The sequence below is a fragment of the Rhipicephalus sanguineus genome, unplaced genomic scaffold (assembly GCF_013339695.2).
Source record: "Rhipicephalus sanguineus isolate Rsan-2018 unplaced genomic scaffold, BIME_Rsan_1.4 Seq33, whole genome shotgun sequence".
Taxonomy (NCBI): domain Eukaryota; kingdom Metazoa; phylum Arthropoda; class Arachnida; order Ixodida; family Ixodidae; genus Rhipicephalus; species Rhipicephalus sanguineus.
Window position 1 is genome coordinate 15317 of NW_023615033.1, and position 22533 is coordinate 37849.

General features: G+C 45.6%; 1 protein-coding gene across 1 annotated transcript; it reads left to right on the forward strand.

Annotated features, from left to right (window-relative positions):
• Window positions 1-944: 944 nt before the first annotated feature.
• LOC119377049 (G kinase-anchoring protein 1) lies at window positions 945-20525 on the forward strand (the record flags this gene model as incomplete). The annotated part of the gene is given in 7 exon segments (XM_037646674.2): window positions 945-1519; window positions 1973-2059; window positions 5058-5135; window positions 6556-6751; window positions 10953-11086; window positions 17921-18022; window positions 20462-20525. Coding segments are annotated over 7 exon segments (835 nt in total), but the record flags the coding sequence as incomplete, so codon positions are not given.
• Between the last annotated feature and the right edge of the window lie 2008 nt (window positions 20526-22533).

Here is a 22533-nt window from a genome sequence, read left to right on the forward strand (position 1 = left end):
TTTAATGCCTGAGACTGTAAATAAGTTGTGCCGTTTGTGTGCATCACACCATACATGCAATATCTGAAAAATTGTTTCTCTGCATTACGTGCGAAAAATAAATACAATTTTTCTTTCTGTAGCAGGACTGAAATTGTGGCGTGCAGTACACACTCGGCGATTTCACCACTCAATAATTACAAGTAACGACAGCCGCGGTACAAAGTGAAAACTCCTCACTTCAAAAAAAGTGAAAGTGAAGAATTATCGAAAAAAAAATAGCGCGAAAAACTACGGAGCACCAGAAAAAGGATTACACAAAGATTTATTCGTTAACACCACGCAATACTTGCACAGTCAAAAATGAAAAGATATAAGTACCAACACGCCCAAGCATCCGCTTTAGCTAAATAATTACGCTACGAGAATGCGCCATATATATAGTTAATTTCTTATAGGGTAATGGACAGACTCGTATGCTATGCTATCAAGCGTCAGTTGGGTACGGATTTGGGCTGGTTGGTGCATGACTTCACGTAGAAAACAGCGCTACGAGACGGGACAAAGAAAGGGCACAAACACAGCGCTGTGTTTGTGCCCTTTCTTTGTCCCGTCTCGTAGCGCTGTTTTCTACGTGAAGCGTCAGTTATCTTGGACGGTCTTGAAAGCCATAGCTTTACTGACTTTGCCTTACCGCTGCTAAATATTACTCAGTTTTACATTGCAGCGGCAGCGCAACGAAAAATCGCGATAATATACAGTCGGCGAGTAAACAACCGAGCCCTTTCTGAACGGCTGCCCCGGCGTTTGCCACGCAGACTACGCGTTTTCGTCTGCTAGCGGAAGCTTGTTGCGCCGCCAGCGCCACCAAACCGGAAGCTGTCCCGGCGCCGCGCGACGGGTTGGCTGACGCGGGGAGTTTTGCAACTTACCTGGTTCTATAAACGTTGGTCGTACGTGCCGTGCGAGAGCGGCGAGAGTGCGTGAGCAACGTTTGAAGCGTTTGGAGGATGGAGAACTAAGCGGGAGTGGTTTTGCCGATTTGGAAACCATATAAATATTTTGCCTTGTCGCTCGCATTTCCACGGCTTTTGCTGCCGTATATCGGGCCAGTTAGACGGCACGTGTGTGCACACCGACGACGAAAACAAAGTTGCGTTTTGTGGACGTGTGTGTCGGGCGGTGGACAAGCGAGGTTCTCTGCACTCTGTCCCGAAGAGTCTGCGGTCTTGTTGCGTTTAATCGGCGCTACGCGACTGCCTAATTCACGCGCGTCGTGCTGCATTCTTGCGCCGTTGAGCCGTCCATTCCTGCAGTTTGTCGCGATCCAAGTCGGTACACCCAAGTGCAGCCCGATTGTGGTGAGATGGCCGCTATCCTGCCATCGCGTTTTGCCGTTCTGAAAGTTGAGGGCGAAGATCCCGAAGACTCCAAGCCCGTAAAGAAACAGCAGCCCGCCAAGACTGGCTCGGCTGGAGATCGCAACTCCGTGACGGCCAAGCCGAAACCCAAGAAGAAGAAGAAGCCAGCGGAAACCCAGGTAGGGTAGTTTTCACCGTTTCGGACGCTGCAAGTGACAGGAGCATTCACTTTTATCGTGCATAGCGTGTTAGAGAGGTCACTTGAACGTTTACTAACGTTTATACGGTGCAAAATGGATTTCAATATTGGAGCACGTGCTGTAAACCTAACTTACTAATGCGTGTCATCGTGGTCTGTGAAATTCGTGTGCTTGCAGGAACTATCAACAGTTTTGTTCAACGTTTACCTACGACTCCACTAAATTAAGCACACATAGCGCTTTCTTCGTTGGTTCTAAAGCAGCAATTACAACTGGCCGCGCTTGCTCAAAGGGGAAGTGTGTAGCATTATTTCCTGTCGGATTTCTGGGGTTTGCGGTTTGTAATTCACAAGTCTGGGTTTTTGTAGACGTTCGAAAAAAAATTATAAGGAGCGGTCTCGTTATCTTGCTCTAAAGACGTCGTTCAAACAGGTCAAAGCAAGGCCTGCTGCTCCTCAGGCAGGCCAACCTGAAGACCATGGTGATGACTGGGAGTCTTGGAAAAGGAGAGATGATCAGGTAAAACGCTACACTAGTCTCTGTTTATTGCAGAATTGTTTTCATTATGCACTTCCTTGTACACACCAGCCCAGGCCCGTAGCCAGGGGGCGGGGAGGGGGGCCTGGGGGCCCGGGCCCCCCTCGAAATTTTTATGGGACATGGTGTATTACCGAAAATAAATAATGAAAATTGGCGTTTTTCTCAAATAGTCATGGCTTTCAGCAAGTGGGCCTCGCCTCCCTGAAAAAAATTCCTGGCTACGGGCCTGTACCAGCCACACCCTGCTGTCCTTCCACTTCTGTTTTGCAGGGAATTTTGTTAAACAAAACTTCACAGCATGAAGCAAAGTGCACAGATGAAATTGAACTAACTCGCCGATGCTTCTAAGCCATCCATGTGACAGCTTTTTGTTCCGTCTTAAAGGGTAACTGTTGGGATTAACTTGGACAGGGTCTTGCACCATTTCTTGTTCGTCACATGTGCTGTGCGAAACACCTCAACATAAATTTTCATGATATTATAGAATTTTAGTTTGTCCATAGACTTCTTACGGTTTACGTTTTTACGGGTTACCGAAAAAGCATACGTGATGGGCAATGCGGGGAGCGACACCTGATGATGCAGAACCTAACCAGAGACTCGCAGAGCTTATAAATATCGCAGTGACTTGCACACACTTTAGTTAGCTCCTGATGTGAAGCATTTTCAGTTAGACAATGTTTAACTCACAATACTTTTGTTATTTTTTACAATACTTTATAATTTGTGAGGTTTTACATGCCAAAACCACAGTGTCATTATAAGGCACACACACCATAGTGGAGGGCTCTGGAAATTTTGACCATGTGGGGGTTCTTTAAAGAGCCAGTAAACAGGCCCCAACAATTTTTCAAACCTCCCAAACAAGCTTGCAGGAGACCACAGCGATCACACTTAGCAAATATCACAGGGCTGTGCAGACGCTCCAGTTAAAAAAACAATTCCCACACCCCCCTTCGGCCTCCAACCACTCCTTTTCACCTGTTAATTGCCCATGGCGAACCTGACATAGCACCTCAGATATTATTACAGGTGAACCCCTCAATAATGAAGGCCCTCAAGAACGAAATTCTCGCGACAAAGAAGAAGTCTGGTGTCCCCGGCGAACGTCCGTAGAGTTAATTGCATTTGCCCCCTCTCAACAGCGAAGAGATTTTAAAAAGCACTTCCGCAATAACGAAAGTTTCAGGTAGTAATCCGCAACATTTTTTTTTTTTTTTGACCGATGAGCTAATTGGAAACCAAGTTCGAAAATTGCAGCACCGCTCATTCTATAGGTCGGGCACATAAGTTTCTGCCAATAAACATCAGTGTGACCATTGCTGTTTACATTCAGTCGGATGATGATGATAAAAATGAGACTAATGAGGATGATGGTGATAGCCACAAGTTAAACAAGATGCTGTTGAACTGCACGACTTGTGCTGACGCTGACCAGATCGTGCATGAAGAGTTCAGCAATGACTCTATCATCAAAAGTGTGCGCAAAGAATAGACGACAAGAGTGAGGAAAGCAACAAAACACAAGAAAGGCAAGTAAGTTCACACAAAGTTGATGCTTTTGAAATCATTCGCTCTTTCCTCAGTGCCCACGATGGCAACGAAGCTATGCGAAGCTTATTAAACTGTGAGGCTGCTGTCAAGCTCCTTCAAAGCAGCGTGAAACAGAGCAAGACAAGCAACTTCTTTAAATAAATTAAGTTGTGCGAATTAATTGGTGTGTGTATTTTTCTATTTTCACGACAACCAAATTCTCACGATAACAAACAAAACACACTTCGCCGGCGATTTCGTTATTGAGGGGTTCGACTGTATTACTATTAACAACAAAGCTGCTTAAATCATTCTTTGTCCAACGAACCAAAAAACTATCATGAACGGGTATGTGCCATTGGGTAAATCCTACTACTCACCACTGGTCCTCTAAAAATGAAGAAGGCAACAGTTAGCGCAACAACAAATGGCTGCGAAGCGACAGCGGCGAGCCAAAGACCCCAAGTACGTACGAGAGAATACTAGGTAACGGGAAAGGCAACAGCGGGTGCGAGAAGTCCCCGAAGCGATAGGCTTAGGCCAATGACGACATGCCCATAAATCTATGAGAGGTGAGAACGCTTGGTTTCAGTGCGAGTTTCTGTCTCTGGAGTTTGGACATCTGTGTCGTGTCTGTGACTGTCTGTGGTTTAACTCAAACCTCTCTGCGCTGAGAATCAACGTATAAACAACCTAGCATCACCTAGCTAAAGCCTAGCAATGACCTAGGAGCAACCTAGAAACAACCTGCATCACTTCGCTAAGGCCTAGAAACAACCTGGAAGCAACCAGATTAGTCTTCAGAATCATCCAGTTTCACTGTTTCAAGCCTTGCACGGCTTAGTGCAAGCTTTGCCAATTTTTTTTGCAATGGCTTGGTGTTCCGTACAATTGTGATATTAGGCACAATATTAGCGAAGACGGCAGGTCAAAGCCATATAACCTATTGCGTACACAACTCATTGTTTCAAAACTTCACATGTTGTGAGAGTTTGTGTGATGCCAAACAGCAGGTGCCAGCAGCTCCAAAGAGAGTACTGGCCTCTGTATGAAAAGCAGGTGCCTGAGAAAATGGCAACTTTGCACTCTGCTTCTAAACCCTCCTTGCCGCACATGACTGCAAGATTTGGCTGAGCTGTTCATGGCAGTGTCTGCTTTCCGCAGGAGTGTTTTTTTCAGCGAGCCCGAAGGGCGGTTCATGACCGCTTTAATAACAGTAACTTTCCTTATGTGTCCTTTAGGCAAGTCGAGTTGGATGCTTTTAAAAGATCATGTTTCGTTGCTGCTTTTTCTACTTTCTTTGCAAACATTCATCATCTATAACACATGCTTCTGAATACTCTACGTGCAAGAATAGCCTGTGTTGGTATTTTTCACCATTACATGATAATCATTCTGGAAATGGCTCGTAGTCATTGACCTAATCGAATATTGGTCTCAACAGTTCGTCTCTGACGTCTACGAGCAAGATCTCCAGCAGGCACTGCTTCTCAGTCGGTTGGATTACGAAGAGAAGAAAGATGTAAGTTCTGTTTCAGATGCTGGAAGGGGGGGCTATGCCTAATTACACACCAGTTGCGAGAACCAGGGTTGCCAGGTCGAAAAGACAAAGCCGCCGAAAATTTTGAAAAACTAGACAAAAAGTAGCTGACTTAAGCCACGGGCAGCAAAAGTAGCCATAAGTAGCCACACGTGTGTGAAAACAGTAGTGAAGTTTTTTAAACAGCTAAATTTAAAAGCCTTTAGGTGAAAATGCAAATAAATATGGTGCGAGCTCTTCAAAATGGGAATTGTTGAGATTTAAGCATTACTGATTGGAGTTTAACAAACATTTAATTCAACATAATTAAGTGCCTCCTGGCATTGCAAAAGTGGCATTCTCTTCAGCGTTTCACATGAATTTCCCATGAAGCACTGGAAATAACAGGTAACAACCTTTTGGTGACAATAAAAATGAATACAGCATGAGTGTGCTAAAAATCACAGTTACTTTGATTCAATCTAAATTGTAGTAGTATCTGCTGGACGGACGCTGCCACTCCCTTTTGTCGATAGCTGCTGCCCCGGCTCTTCGACTTCGCTGCCCGGCTTTGCGTCGATCCTTTGGGGCAGCCACGGAACCAGTCGTCGGGGCAGAAAACCGGCTCTTCCTTTTAAACCATGCGAACTGGCCACGCGCAGTGCCACTGCGCAGTACGTGGTGCTCTCGACATAGCCGACGTGTGGTTTCCCCGAGTAACTTGCACAATCATTTCTTGCGTGATGATGAAATCTGAGCAGTTAGAATTCCTGAGTGGAAGTACGTATCTACTTCCAAAAAATGTAGCAAGCAGTTTGTCGGACATTCTGATTTAATGTCGTTGTACACAGAGCGCCCTCGATGCCCAATACGGAGCGCTTCTGATTGTCTTGTTCTCTTCCAGCTTCAGTTTAAAGTCGCATTAAGCAATAGGTAAGGTGAAAATGGAGCCCTAATGGAACAGCTTTTCCTGAATTCCAGCCATGCATTCAAAAACCTTCGTTTTTGTATACTGCAAGCGCCAAATTCGCTCTTGGGAACAGGTAACACACCTCGGCCATTAGTAATAGCATGTAAAAAGTTGTCGAATGTTTCTAAGAAAATTTTGTCATGACAATAGGACAGTGTCTTTTTCATGGCTTACTTATGTTTTGGCACCATATGCTTGAAAGTCAGGGGCTGCAGCATCGCCAGATATTCATAATTTGGCTCCAGTTGAGGGAACTTAAAAGTAGCTAATAGCCAAGTAGCCAGGACGATTTTTCTGCCGCCATCGGCCTGTAAAAGTAGCCAAATTGGCATAAAGTAGCCAAACCTGGCAACCCTGGTGAGAACTACAAAAAAATGAAATGCTGTATCAAACCATATTTTATATAAAGGGGTTTAGTGTATTTCTGATGTTCTCGGTTGTCCTCGAGTGCAGTTCTATGAAGCTCAGCAGAGGGAAGCCACCGTGGCAAACCTGGCTACTCCGGGCAGCCGCGGCAATGCCACCAAGAACAAGAAGAAGAACACGACGACAAAAAAGGACAAAAAGACAACAATGTCTCTGGATGAGTTCAACCAGCTGGCCGGAGCTTCGTCACCTGCAGAGCTGGTGTACGAACCAGAGGTCCGAGGTGGGTCCTGTTTAAGGGGGACGTGGGGATCAAATCGCCAAAATAGCCAAAAAAATTCAATTTTTGGAAAATACTCGTTTTGGCATCTCTTGTCTCTTATTTACGCAGTATCTAAACGATTGCGCTGAAAACGCACTCTAAGTGCCCGAAAAAAAATTCTGTAAGTGAGGTCGGTGAAAAAGACGCACAAAATGGCGCTAAAAGGGCGCAATTCATGGCGTCGTGTCTCGTCTTTCCTGCCACCGAGCGCCGCCATCTTGGCGTCGTTTCAAAGGTCAAAGTTCCGCCTTTCCGTTCCCTTTTCTCGCTTACGATCACCGCATAGAAAAAGCGTAAACAAAAAAAAATCGGAGGGCGTTGTCACGAACCTTGCAATGTACACGGCGCTTCTATTGGCGGGAGCGCGTGACACCGTTGAGATACGTTTTTCTACTGGTGGTTGCCACGGCGATGGTCGCTGTGTTTACGGGCAGAGTGCTCGCTACTTGATCTCTCCGCGGCCGTAAGCACATGAATCGCCGCTGTTCGAAAGGTGACACGTGTACGGGAGGCAAAGTGCAAGCCTCTTTAGTTTCCTCTGGAGGAAAACGGGGGACGGTATCGCATGGATCGGGCAAGCCAGTGATTGGATTGGGGCGTACCGACCTGGTTGTCGCCACGTCGTGTCATCCCTTGCCGGGCGGTAATAAAGTGACAGCGATGTAAACGATAGCGCTTTATCATCAAAAAGCTTACTACCTATCAGATGACGCGCGAGTGCCGCTTTACTGGCTTTACTTCGGAGACGATATGCCAACGCTTGCTCTCGTGCCGCGCTGCTGAGACCCGAGCTTTGTGCGCACGCATTCCTAGTCCCGTTCTGATAAAACGGGCGTCTAATGTCCTCACTAGCGGAAGAGCGTTCTCGTTTCACTTAGATTGGTTAATAATGTGAGAAAATGCGTCTGCAGTATAGTTCAGTGCAAAGTCGCCGTCATCTTTGGACTGCCAAGAAGGCGTCGGCTCTGCGGCGCGGGTACGGTTCATCGTACAAGGAAATCAATCTTTAGGCGTAAGTAGTTGACAGGGGTGATTGCACAGCTTCACCAAACTAATACACCACTATTTAGGCCGCCTGGCGATACATTCCGTGGCTGCAAAAGTAGCGATACAGTCCAACATGTCACCATCGGCCATACCATGCTGAATGCGCCATTTCTCGTTCGATCACCGAAGCTAAGCAGCATTGGGCTCGGTCAGTACTTGGGAGGGAGTCCAACATGTCCAAATGTTTACATGCAGCCTCGTGCACTAGCGTTCCAGGGGGCTGCACAAAAGCGTCTGCGCTAAATGATAGAAGTTAATAAACTTTCTAAATCAGTCCAAATTAAGAAGTAGAGGCTCAAAAGGTTGCCTTCTGGCAAGGACACTAATTATTACTGTCCTGGCTCACTTTAGCATAGGGTCAACTGCAACCAAAACTTTGTTGTCCATTTTCTCAAAAGAGTGTTTTGTGCCTGCCACTTTGCTTGTGGAAAGCATAGCACAGCTATGGCTAGACTGATTTTTAGGCTGTTTGTTTTATTGTAATCCATACACTGGTGCTACACTTCAAGACACTCTTGGAATTTTCGTTTAGGCTTTCATTCTTTTCTTATTTTATAATTACTGCATGGCACGATCAGCTGAGACAAAGGCATTTGCATGTAATGTTCTGCAGAAATTTATTAGGGCCGTAAAAAAAAATCTAAAAATGTCATTAAGTACAAACAGTATGTGAGCAAGGATACAAAGTAGTTTGTCTCCTAGCATGTTTCATCAATGTGCCAGGCTTTCCACAAGCAAGGAACTTGCGAATTTTTATAAAATAAAATCTAGTAAAGGTATCTTTATGACAATTTGAATTTGCCATTTTAAGATTATTTATAGTGTTTGTGCCAAATTTCATCAACCTAGACCAAGAAACTAAAAAGTTACAAACGATTCCCGCGTGCCCCCTTAGAGCGTTAAAAGAGGTTAAGGGAGACCTCATTGTGAAGCAAGATGCAAGGGGGCAATATGGGGGGGGGGACAGTAAAAAAAGAAAATTAGTTCCCCCAGCCCCACTCCCATATTTTGCCCCCCCCCCCCCCTCCTCCCCCCTTTTTTGTTACCTCTCCTACATATCTCCCTTTCACCTTTTTTTTTTCCCCACAGGGTCCTCCCTACCACTAATTCTATAGACATAAAATGACGGCACATTTTTAATGACGGCACAGTGCTAGTTATCAAAGTTGCATAGAGGGTGGTGCATGATATTTCCTCCAGGAAGTATTGCAAGAAACTCGCTGCTCAATGCAATGCCAGGGATATTACTGAAACTTTTAAGAGAAACACATGTCCTGTACTTTCTCCTTAATTTTATTCATTCCAGACTCGAGGTAGAAGTAGTACGGTCACTGCATGGGAAAATAACCGCTTCAGCGGCGGTGCGTACAATTGTACATGTCAACTACAGAGGCGTGTCACGCATTGCGTGTTTCTTCAAATGGTTTGAAATGCAGTGTGCACCTTTATGAAGGCTTCCTTATTGGACAACTAGCGATCATTCAACTTCATTTTGTTGCGTATTGCTGTAAAGGATCACTTTGGTGGAAACACTACCATGTTCGACAATCGTTCGACGTGCCACATTCGAGGACCAACGTCAGGAGTATTATTGTTCTTTACTTGAAACGAATACAACTAAAAAACAAACTGGGCATGCATTTGGAGCCTAAGACAGTAAAAACTCGTTAATTCGAACTTGAAGGGGACTACAAAATTCTTCAAATTAAGCGGAGTTTAAATTAGTAGGCGGCTGCTTGTGTGAACGGACATCGCACCAGACTGCGTGGGCAGAACCCAAGAAAGCCACCTGTGGACTAGTCATCGCGAGCTAGGCGTTACTACACGTTTGTGGCAGGTTATTTCGTAAATTAAGTTCATGGAGCTCTAACAGGGAACAGAATTAATTGATCAGTCAGTGATACGCCAGAAAGAAGCACCGACGCGCATTCATGTAAGCAGCGGGCCTCAATGTGAAATATATGACGCTATTTATGCTCCAAAACCCATTTATTTACATGGCAGAGCTAACGCATTCAAAATTAAATGTAATCAGTAATTTGCGTTTGCTTACGTTTCTACTGTCGCTACTCCATGAGCATCTTTTGCAGCTTGCCCAAGAGCTCCAGTGCAGTGTCCGAATTCTCATCTGCTGAGGAATGCTGCTATTTCGTTGTTTTGCGTCTCTAGTAAATATGGTTTGCTTTGGTTTTGCAACACATTGTGATCACTTTGGGCCGACTTGTGCGATGAGCAATGAAAACCAGGGGCTCCCAGTTCGAATTAACGTTGTGGATACCGACGCGTTCGGATTATCGGGAGTTTTGCCCCATAGAAATACACAGGGATGTGCCGGGACTAGGGCATCAGCTCGAATTATCGAGCTTTTACTGTACTTGATTCTCTTTATGCAAGAATAGAAGCTGACTGATTGCAGAATAATTAGATATTGAATTGGATGCTAATTAACATTAATTACTGAAGCTCACACAAAACACATTCCTTCATTTTCTTTCTTAAAATGTAAATCGAGCGCCTTGAAATTGTGTTGCTGAAATTTGACACATTTTTAGACAGTCCATCATAATCCATCTAAATGATGAAATACGGCCAATGCCGGCAGCTTCAAAGGGAGTGGGGATGGGCCTCTGTATTAAGAGAAGGTGCTTGAGAAAGTGGCAACTTTGCACAATGCTTGTAAACTCTATTTGCCGCGCACGCCTACAAAATTTAGCATAGCTCTTCGTAGCACTGCTTGCAGTTTGTAAGATGTTTTATCACCAGACAAAGGGGTGGTTCGGACCCCTTCATTGATTTAAGTGGTTTTATGGTCTCTCTTTGAATGCATCGCAGAATATGAGAGTTCCATTTGGTACAAAGGTCTTGGACAATGGGTATGTGCTCTAATTTAGGCCTAACAAGAGTAGCGTAGCAGAGAAATTTTACTTTGAGCGTTATGTTTCAGGACACAAAGCTTGTGGAAGGCTGATGAGCAAATGTCAGTAATATAAAAATACCGTGATAGGTTAGCAGTCACACGCATCATGGTATATGCAGTAATCTGCCTGTTGTAAATGTAATGACGCCAATATATGGGTAAGCACATCCTCTTAAATCACAGAAACGTTTTACGCAGATGTTCCTGACACAAGAAACAATGAGAAGAGACCATTGTCACCACCAAAGGAGGCTATCTTTGAGCAGGTTGTAAAGGATGCCAAAAACATTCTGTCACGAGAACAAAGGATGGAAGAACTAAGGAGCAAACAGGTAAGGATAGATGCTTTTGCTGTTTCTTCCATTTCTTTAGTACTTCAGTCACTTTAAATAGTTTCATATGCAATGCTTTGTCGTAATGCCAACGTCCTTCCCATCCTGTTGTCTGTTTAATTTCTTCCCGTTTACTCATTAGCACTGAAAATGCACATCTTTTCGCGTGTCCAAACTGGCCAAGCTCTCCGCCATAAGTCAATGTGGCATTTGCCCAAAAGTCATAACCTCAAGCAGGTGGAACTAGAGGTGTGCGTCGCCGCGCCACGCCGCCGCCGAAGTCCCAAGAGATATCACGCCGCCGCCGCTGCGCAATAATTGCGGCGCGGCGCCGTTAGTTGTTTCTTTTAATTCGAATGGGCAATCTGGAAATAAAATACAGCACTTCGCCCGAGGAGCTCTTCTCGATGTGTCCATTTCAGCGGCCGCTGAATGGTGGTAGCTCAGCGAGAAGCGCGCCCCCTGTTTCCGGTTCTTGATCTGCAGCGCCATCATGACGTCACGACGCTTCCAAACACTCTCGACACAAATGATAGGGACGGAATGCGCTTCAATGCAATGAACGCAGCCCTCAGAGATCCGATTTTTGGTGCACATGTCTTTTGATTGTGTTAGCCATCGATTTTGGTTTAATGCGGCCGCTCGTCTAACGCAGCTGTAAGGTCGGTACGCATTCCCTGCATCGTTCTCAAACATCTGAGACACATTCATATGCAAATTCAGACTTGAAAAGTTCCTGTTTCTGTGCGTTTCGTCCACTTCTTTCTTACGCTAGGAATGTGCTGGCGGGTTCAGTGCAGCGACGTGGTCAAGAGCAAGGTGACATCACGGCTCACCGCTTTTTCGAATCACTGAATGCGCTCTGCCGAAATGGACTGTGGACATCTTTAGATGAACGCATTGAGAATAGCTCCCCAGAAGTTGTAGTATCTTTTTCTTCTCCGGAAATATCACGAGTATTGCCTGACCCTAAACGCTGCCGTGTCCTCTAGCCTTAAAGGGCGACTGCCCAACTCGCTGGATAGCATATTCTTGAAGTCTTAGACCTAGTACACTGTGCATAAATAAATAAATAGATAAATAATATATATGTGCGTTAGTACACTTTTTCCTTTCATTCTTACTCGCGTAAATCGATAAATAAATACAGAAATAAAGAGAATGACAAACTTAGAATATAGCTGAGCTAGTTGGTAGGTATTCATGTTAAGAAGACATGACGTGGAAACACGGACATAAGAGAAAAGTCGAGAGAGTGAACAGCTATCTCTCACGTAGACCACTACTCGCACTTGATTGATAGGTATGGCCTCTTACGTGGGAATGCGCAGATAAATATTTGTGTCTACCTTCGGTTCCGCCGCTGTGTGATTTTTCAGTTGTTAGCGGCGTTTCTGGTGTCTTGACTACTCTCCTGTGTCCGTGTTTGCATGCCCTGTTTTTATAAAGGGCCCCTAACAGCCTCTGAAAATACAACAAAAAACAAAAAGAACGAGCGTGTTATTCTCTCTTGGCGTTTCTTGTCTTTTGGTGGACTTCGTGATGCCAGAATAGTGATTCACGTGACATCATCAGGGTACATACTGTCGACTGGTCCATATACAAAAAATAACAGTTGTGAATTGTCTCCCATACTGCTTTGCTAGGCAGCCGCCCACGCGCTCTTGCTTCGCTCGCAGGACTATCGTGAACGATTAACTGATTTCGCTTCATTTTGTGCGTTTGCGGCTGCGCATGCGGAGATAACAGACTGTAGCTGACAAGCGCGAAATCACGATAGGTTCAACGCTTAGCGCTGACATTGTACGCGTGCTTTATGAAGAAATAAGTGGCGAAGAGATGTCCCCTGTAAGAAGGGTATTGAAGGCGAGAACGAAACCAATGGAAATGGCGCCGAATTTTATGATTCTTCCAATGGACGCACTCTTTACAGTGGAGACGATGCAGCTTTCCAAGGAAAAGGCGAGCCCGCTTCGACAGCTTTTTGTATATTTTGTATTGCGTTAGCAATTGTATGGACACTCAGTACAGGTTTTCACCGTCGCCGTCATGTTCCGTATAAACTCTAAATTGATACCATCGCTCCGTGCATTGTATGTTCTACCCGTGAGTAAAAGCTCGTGAATGTTGGCAAGGAACATGGCTAAAGCAGAGATGAAACAAGCTGGCCATCTCTGTCACACGGAATAACATCAGCCCGCGTGCGAGGCCTGCCGTCGATTGCTCCTCAAGCAGAAGGAAACGCCCCGCCCGTCATTTGCTGGGCGAAGGAGCAGGAAGGGATGTCTGGGGAGAGGGACTGCGTAACTCGAGCAGCATCTGTGAACTTTGACTATAAGGGCGCCCTCGAGAGCGCTGGCACGCGCGCTATTTTGGGCAGACATCCCCCAGCGAACAGCTCGTATACCTTCTATGCGCTGTGAGCGCTGTGATCTCGCTGCTTTGCGCTCGGACCACTGATACGACAAACTGACCGAAAACCGCTTTTCTCCCGGGAGCGGCCGTATTGCCATACACGAGTGTTTTGTAGAGCTAAGTGAGATCAGAGCAAAAAAAAATTGCCAGGTCTGCGCGGAACACGCAGCACAGTCACAGTGAAAGCTGGAAGAGCAGCCTTTCTAGAGCCCGTAATCGACTCTCTTGGGGCAACTAAGCAAGCACACATGCAAGGTACCCACTACGCCATAAATAATCGTAACTTTCATGAAGTAAGAAAGCACCCACTATGCCATTATTCGTCATTCTGCGGAGAAGCGGGGTACCTGCTGCACATTTTTAAGGCATTATGTGCACTTTGTGCTGTGGCTGACGGCGATGAAGAATTATGGCTGAACTTCTTGTAGTGGGTTGGAAGCAATGAACGACGCGGTCACTCTTGCGCAGTTCACATTGTGTGACGCCTGGTTGTTATTTTGCTCTTATACGACGCCATATCACATATGTTAACACGATTGCTGTAACTGTATAGAGCATTTCTGCGAGAACTTTCAAGCACCAGCGTGGCTCTGTGGTAGAATAGTTGACTGCCATGCAGCGGGGCCCGGCTTCAAATCTCACCCGTTCCTAGAATTTGTTTCTATCTTCAGTTTTTCTTATTTCGCGCGAGAGCTGGTACGGGCAGCGGCGGCGGCAGCGGACAACTACGGCGCCAAAATCAGCTCTTGTTGCGATCTCATAACAGCTTTCGCTATAATGTTATAAGGGCCCCAAACACCATCACTGCCACCGAAGCCGTGGCCGAGAGCACAGAATGGCTGCCCACCAATGGTTAGGTAGGTGGTGGGTGGAAGCAAAGAATAACACGCACCACGGGTGGTATCTGTCGCCCAGTATGATGCCTGAAACAGTGATTCCACTCCTGCGCCAACTGCGCCAAAGTGCGCCAAATTGTATTTACTGCGCCATCCTGATAATATCGACGACAATTGCGCCAAACTGCGCCAAAGTCTCAGGTTTGGGGGCGTCTATCACCGGCAATTGCACCGCCGGCGCGTCAGAACATGTGCAGCTTGATTTTGGGGCTGCCAAAGTCGCAACCATAAACCAAGAATTATTCCACTGAATAAATAGCGCTCGTGCGTGCGTCCCAAGTAAGCCACAATGCCATGCACGGTGCCGACGCAGCTTCTGTTCTGCAAGTCGGTTCTACAGCAAAATGCGCTCTCCGCAGAGGCTCGTGACGTTTAGGCCTATCGGTAGCGAGAAAGTTGCGACGGCGATTCATCGGCGGACGTCGTCTGTTCCTGAAACACTGCTGATAGCTCGTTTCAAGCGTCGCACGGCACGTAAGGAAAGCAACGTTCAGTAATAACTACATGCGTGCTGCTAAAATGTCTGTCACTTCTGTTTCTGGACATCGCGGAATGAAATCTGGGATCGCTAGCAGTAGATATGGAACAATATCGGGTTTTCCTTGCTTCGCGCTAATGGAAGAGCACGCGAACGGTGGGAACCCGTTGACACTTTTCCTCAGATATACTTTATCCATGGATCTTCATCCAGAAGAGCTTTTTCATAATTCCTTCCACCAGCACATCTGAGTTTGTAATCACTCTGCGGTAAATACCCCCTAAAAGGCCCTGCCCTTTCGAGCTCACGAGCTAAGGTTCCAATTCGAATTTTTTGCTTGCTTTTTTAAAAATGTCATCTGATTAATAAAAGCATATCTCCTGGTCGGAGCAGCCGCAAATGCGCAGCTGTAGCGGGCCCGTTGCTGACGGCCCACAGTGAAGCGGCTGCGCCATGTTACACGTCCGCCCCTCGCATTCGAGGGTCAATAGCTGATGGTTAAAAAAACTCAGTTTCGCTTAAGGGCGAAGCAATGAATGCGATATCAACAAATTGTATTGTTAAACGAAGTAAGGCTAGCAGCTAACTCTTTTGGATCCGATCTCGCGTAACTCAACAAAACGCTGGTTTAAGGGCATATGGCCGCTCCAGGAACCGAAGCGTTTTCGTGCTCTGAGTTCTCTAAACGCGAAGTAAGCGTTGAGAGCACAGCAAGTTTACGAGCCATCTCCTGATGCCTCGAGATAGCGCGCGCGCAAGCGACAGTGCCTTTCGAACGATGCGGTTGTCCCCCCTCCCCCCCTCTGCTCCCCTGGCGTCCCTTCATGCTCCTTACGAAAGACTGCCGGGGCGTTTCCACTATGTTTGATGAGCAATTGACGGCAGGTCCGCAAGCGGGAAGATGTTATCTCATACGCTCTCCATGCGACGGAGACAGACGGCCGGCTAGTTTAATCTCCGCTTCAGCCGCGTTTGTCACCAGCGCTCGCGAGCTTTTACCCGCAGCTAGAATGCTCGTGGTGGTGTTATTAATTTGGACTTTATACGGAAAATTACGGCAACAGCGACGGTAAAAATCCGCCTAGAGTGTCCATATAATTGCTATCACAATAAAAATTTTTAAAAAAATTGAGGAGCTGTGAAGTGGATGATAAGCGAAGCCGTTTCGCGCATGGCACAAAGGTGACATGGTGCAGGACAGTTTGGTATGTAAGGCCAGGTTGTTAACGGCCAGGCTGTTAACTTTCAATACGCAATAATAATGCGAAAGCCTTAGATGCTTTATCAAACACGAAAATTGACCGTCGGCGGCGTTCGATTGATGTAAAAAATAATCATGTGATGTCGTCATCATCACGTCATACATCGTCAAAACTTGTGACGCCAATATGGCGTCATATATCGTGATGTCACGTGATGTAATCACGTGACATCGTCGCTTTACACTGCTTCCGTGATCGGTGCACCGATCAAGGAGGTAGTGCAAAACCATGTGAGGTGCAGAAAGCTTGCAGAGAGGGAGGGGGAGAAACAACCCGTTGATCGAGAAGAAAAAGAACCTGACTTTCGCCTTGGAGTTTTCTTAGGGGAATGCATTAGGGACAGTGTGGCTCTTTGGCATTGAGGCACTGCTGTACATCACGGAGTTTGTCTACCACGTCTGCTGATAACCACATAGATGTATTTAGAGTTTTATTTCATAAATTGCAATTTTATTTATCCGGTATTCTGTTTATTTGCTAGTGTCGAAAATAATCGCCGAAGAGGTTAATCCAGAACACTCAACTGCATGAGTCCTTATTTTTTGCAGGTTATGGTTGGGTTTCGCATTTACCTACGCGTACGCGTTCCGCATAGGAATGGCCGACACCGCAGCTTGTGACCACTGCGGAAGTGATGAAACGATTGAGCATATTCTGTGCGACTGTCCACAGTACTGTTCGCAAAGACAGTCGCTTTGCAACGCGCTTGATAAACTGGACGACCGAACTCTTTCGGAAGAAAGAATCCTGCGCCACCGACAGGACTTAACGTCACAGAAGAAGGCTGTGCAGGCGCTAATGCGCTTTCTGCGTTCAACCGGTCTATCGCAACGGCTCTGATAGGACGTCCTGCATGTGTGTGCATGTGTGCATTTTTTGCTTTGTTTTTATTTTATATCCCTCTCTCTCTGTCCTCTTTCCGACCCCTATATCCCCACCCCTGTGCAGGGTAGCAAACCGGTCACTCGCACCAGGTTAACCTCCCTGCCTCTTCCTTTTAATCTATTTCTCTCTCTCTATTTTTTCATTAGCGAGTGAAGTATGGAGTTCTCCTGAGATGATTTTTTTCGTGAGAATTGCAATTATTCCAAATATTTCTAGCCTTCATAAGAGCCCCATAATAATTTTCAGGTGCTTGACTGTTAATGCAATATGCTTCTGTAGTGCACTCCAGGATGTAAAATTTGCTCCTCCAGAGTGCTCCCAGATGCAAAATTATCTCTCCAAAGTGCTCCAAGATGAAAATTTTTCCTGCTCCAAAGTGCTCCAAAACGGAAATTTTGCTGCTCCAAAAATTGCTCCAAATCAGAAGTCCTCGGTAGCATCACTGCTGGAAATTTTATTCTAGTTTCATTTTTTTTTCTTATTCCACGCGATAGTGGTTACGGACACCGGCGGTGGACAATTACCCCACTGCCGTTGTGATCTGATAACAGCTTTCGCTGTAAAAGAGTTCGCTGCTAGCCCTCGTTAGTGTAACATTACCGCGTGTACTTATCGCATTCACTGCTTCCCCCCCCCCCCCCGCGCCGCGCTGCCGCCGGTCCGATGAACCCCGCACCGTTCACGCGCCGCCGCCGGAGGTGGAAACACCGGCGTGCTGCTGCCAGTGATTTTGGGTCCGGCGCACACATCTAGGTGGCACGTTTGATGTGGGACGACCCGTAGGTATTCACGTAGGGCAGCTTGGCAAGTGTGGCAGAAACAGACCATTGAGTAGAAATCGTCAGAGAGGATGACTGTCAAAAGTCAAGCGATCTCCCTCTCTTTTTTTTTTCTTCAGCCTTTCCTAGCAGAGCAGGCCAGAACATTGCAGTTCCAGGATGAACTGGAGAAGAAGGACCAACAGATAGCTGCACTTAAGAAGCATATTGAAGCTCTGACTGTAAGTACTTGATAGCGCTTTCTGCCTTCTCTTTGAATTTGTTTATGCTGTTAGCTTCAGTAATTGTGTTTTAACGCGATAGCGTTAGAGAGCTCGTGTCGCAGAAATTCCAGTGTCGGCGACGGCATCGTTGGTTGTGAGCGAAAAATCATCTGTGACCGAAAAATCCAGAAAGATGCAAATAAAATAAACAATAAAAATCTTCAGTCCCATTGAGGATCGAACCCGGGCCGTTTGCGTGGCAAGCAGGTGTCCTACCACAAAGCCACGATGTTACTTGCAACTGCTTCGGAAGAAAACGCTACATAAATGCCATGTAGTGGAAGGAGTCTCCTTAATGCATTTAATGTTGCATGGCAGAAGCGCACAATTGCACAAGGCGATGCTTAACTGCATCAACTGTTTCAGTGCGATTTTTGTGTGTGAAAAACTTTGAAGTACACAGGCATGTGAAGACCAACTTCACATCTTTCGCACTCCCATCGGCTCTCGGACTTCTTGCCGTGTGCCTTGTAAACTAAGCACAGCCTTGAGGGATTCTTTTTTATTTTGTTCAGCAGGTGTCACGACGAAAATGAGCCGATTCGGCGATTTGTAGGCGCATTGGCAAGGCCATCAAACTACATTTCTTGTGCGACGCCATGCTTCGAAAAAGCCGGTATAGTGCACCCACCGCTGCTAGAAACACAATTTACAAACAGCTCCAAAAATGGATAACTATGTCCATCTAGCGGAAAACACATCAAACAAACAGCAAACATTAGATAATGTGCTGCCATCTGTGAGACATAGCTTTCACAACTCTCGACACGAATGAGAGGGACGGAATGCACTTCAACGTAACGAACGCAGCCTCCAGAGATCCGCTTTTGGGCACACATCTTGGAGGCCGTGCATAAACTCTGATCGCTCGAAGTTCCGCGTCATTTTGGCGTCGTTGGCGCCTGTGATCGGCTTCCCGTGCTTGTAGTTGGGGATCCATATCACGGCAACGACGCTTCATTTCAGTTTCCCTGGCTCTCAGCAAGGCATCGTCATGGCATTGTTGGCGTTTGACCTCCGCTTTCCTGGCCTGACCACGTTGCGCGTGCGCGTTTAGGAAGTATGCACTTAGTGGTTGAAGTGCACACTAGGGGTCGGATTTCGCTATCGTGTTCAATTCTTAAAGGCGAAGCTTAAGGGTCCCCCAATTTTCCTTTTTTTCTCTCTCATTAGCACGCTTGATAATTGTGCTGCTGCCATTTTTTATTGAAGTTAAGTTTCTTCCTGTGCTTTGGTTTTATTATCCATATTGGTCCATTACTTTCTTAATGAGCTTCTGTGAATTCCTATTATTTTGGTTCAAAGGGAATAGTAACAGCGTCCAATAATTTTCAAAGCAAACAGTCTGCAAATTGTGGTATTTCAGCACATCAGCCACAAATTTACTAATATGAAATGAAAATAGTTTAATTGCAAAGATGGAAAGTGTTTTGTTTCGGGAAACATTTACATTGGATACCTTTTATGCAGAAATGCCAGTTCAGTGTTTTTTGCAATGCTATCAACGCAAAAGGTTTACTTGGAGCTTTTGTTGTGGCTTTTACTTGGTGGTCATTACACTGGAACTTTTCAGTGCACAGGGTTTCATTGCATAGTTTGATGTACGCTACTCAATGTCACAGTGCTATTTGCTAAGACTGCGCTGTGTGAAATTAGCCCATCACTTTTTTTTACACCTAAGCTTAAGCCATTCTGTCCAATAAAGTACATAGACGTACTAAGTGGGCATGTTTGTTGCAAATTTCAGCTGGTTGTGCACAGACTATAATATTACTTCGCCTGCTTAAAAGTCTAGCCTGTGCGCATGGTTTCAGACCCAGTCACCAAAGAGCGTTCGAACAGTTGTGTCATGGTAGCGGAGAGCATTTCATTAGGATCTGCCGCCTGGTACCATGCCAGCCGGTAGCGAATTTTTGTCACAACTGAATGCTGTGCGGCCCTTGGTCTTAACCATTGATGACCAAAGTTACAATTTGGTACCGAGCTCATGCAGATCTATTCTCGGTGGCCACGCTTAGCATGATCTCCCTTCCCTTTATTCTTTTCTCCATATACTATCCTTAAAACATGCACGCAAATTTTGTATGCTTGTTTGTATGTGCACTTCAGGCCATATTTTATTTGACTTCAGATAGTTCAATGTTCTGGTCAGATTTAATACCAAGGAATTGATTAAATGCAAGCATACCGTGATTAATTCTTGATGCAAGATTACTGATCTCCATAGGTTGGAAGTAAAAAAATGCTTATGCTCCCCTATAAATATTTGTGTGTAAGCTGTGCAAAAATGGAATGGCATACATCAAAGATAAGGTCTGTGCATTGCTCTTGTAAGACTAACATTATTTATGGTTTGTAAATGAAGTAACAAGGGATCATTTGTCCCTTTATTCTAAGGCTGAGCTGAAGGTGGTGAAGCTTCGCAACAAGCAGCTGTGCAACATCTTGGCCCAAGGCGAAAGTAAGTACAAATTTAAATATTTATCCTGCGTGGTATCATTAGCTAACAGTGTATCCAATTGGGTATACATTTTTAAGGATGTATTCTCCTCAGCAAAGACATTTTGATGCCCTGATAATGAGATGAAAATTCTATTATAAGGGCCATGTCTTTTCTCATCCTGCTTTTGGAAAGGCCATCTGAAGTCACTGTTGCTGACAGTTTTGTTTTCACTTGATCACAATAATAGTCTATGTCTACGCATGCGACAATTGTTAATAATAGGTACCATTCCATGCTAAACAAGACAGAAATCCTGAGAAAGGTGGGAGCTTGGAGTGATGAGTTGTCAGGCAAGGAATGCTGAGGAACGTGGCTGTAATCAACGTTTTGAAAATGGGACTTCGAAAACAGAGGTTTCCTTGTCAAAACGCTTTCTTTGTTGGCTGCTCATAAATCCTAAGTACATTGTAGTTTTTTTTTTCATTGGCTAGCTTGTTGGCTGTCTTGCTGTGTTTAATTTTGTTGCAGAAACATTGTGTAGTCGCATTGCTAGCTGCGATGTACCGGGTTTCGTTTTGTTGGTTAAAGGTGTGGACCAAGGACCATATTCTGTGACGATCACTTTTGGCAGTGGTATTGCTTTGCATGACATAGAATCTCTAGTGTCCTACCACCGAAGTGAATACCTTCTTTCTTGCCTTTAATTGATGCGCACTGAGAATGATATCTCTGAAAGTGAACATCTCAGAATATGGTCCCAGAGGGAGTGTTGTGCCAGCTCATATTTCTTGGAAGACTAAAATTGCAGAAGGTCACTGTTCCCTAGTGCATTTGAGAGAGTAGTCAACGAAGCTACCTTCCCATGAGCGCAAACATAGTATTGCTGCATTGTTGGAGATGTTGAGGGCAGCATTGTCTGTGAAACGTCAGGGACACGGTCACCAAACAATTAGTGGTTTTCAGCGAAAACTTTAAGTAAAGGGTCTATTATGTCTACACAAATATGAAAAGTGGGACGCAAAAGAATATTTCAGTGCAAACAAGCCCTAGAAGTCGCCTGCTGCAAACTCCGCCCACCGCCAGCAACTACCATTTTGCCATAGCATGTGTGGCATCATGTGCAGCAAGGAGTGGAGTCGTCGTCTTCTACCAAAGTTTCAGCTGCTGCAAATCGTTCAATTTCAGTGCCAAGCTGAAGAAAGCTAAAATATATCGATTTCACGCGCAGCTGGCCACGGAACAATATCGTTCGCCGGAATGTAGACGCTCGCACAGCTAGCTGCTTGTTACGTCACGGCTCGACGGCTCACGAGGGCGCCAGTGTTGCTTGACTCTCAGGCTACTCACGTGCTTACAAAAATATTCAATTATAAACTAAGTGCTCGACTAAATGCGCTAAAATTTCGTCAGCTTATTTGTGAATGCACAAGGATTTACCCACATAACACAGAATATGATTGAAAATTGGGTGTCATGGCCCCTTTAAGGCTTCGGGTTGTTCCTTTCGAAGGCATCCTGAACCACCCTCGTGCTTGGTGAAAAAATGCGTACTACATCGAAAAGCAGATGCTCTTGTGAACAGCTTAGCCAAATCTTGCAGTTGTGCATGGCAAGGAGCATTTACCGTATTTTCTCGCATATAACACGCCCTCGCATATAACCCGCACCCCTAACTTTGAACTCCCCGAAAAAAGAAAAAAAATTCTCGCGTATAACCCGCATGCTTAGCTTAAAAAAAACTGTTTTGGGAAGTCACAACTGCACAGTCACAATCTCGTTTACAAAAGAACTTTATTTCGAAGCGATCGCCGCAACGTTGACGGCGCCGATTCCCGTTCCTTCAATCATCGCCCGACTCGCCGCTGTCGCTGCTGCCATCCGAGGCTTCGTTGCCGCTCTCGAAGACGCAATCGTCTTCGGTGCCATCCAAGCAATTGCTGATGGCGCACTTTTTGAAGCTCTTGCGCACCATGTCGGCCGGAATCGCCCCTCACGCATCCACGAACCACTGGCACAGCAGCGCAAT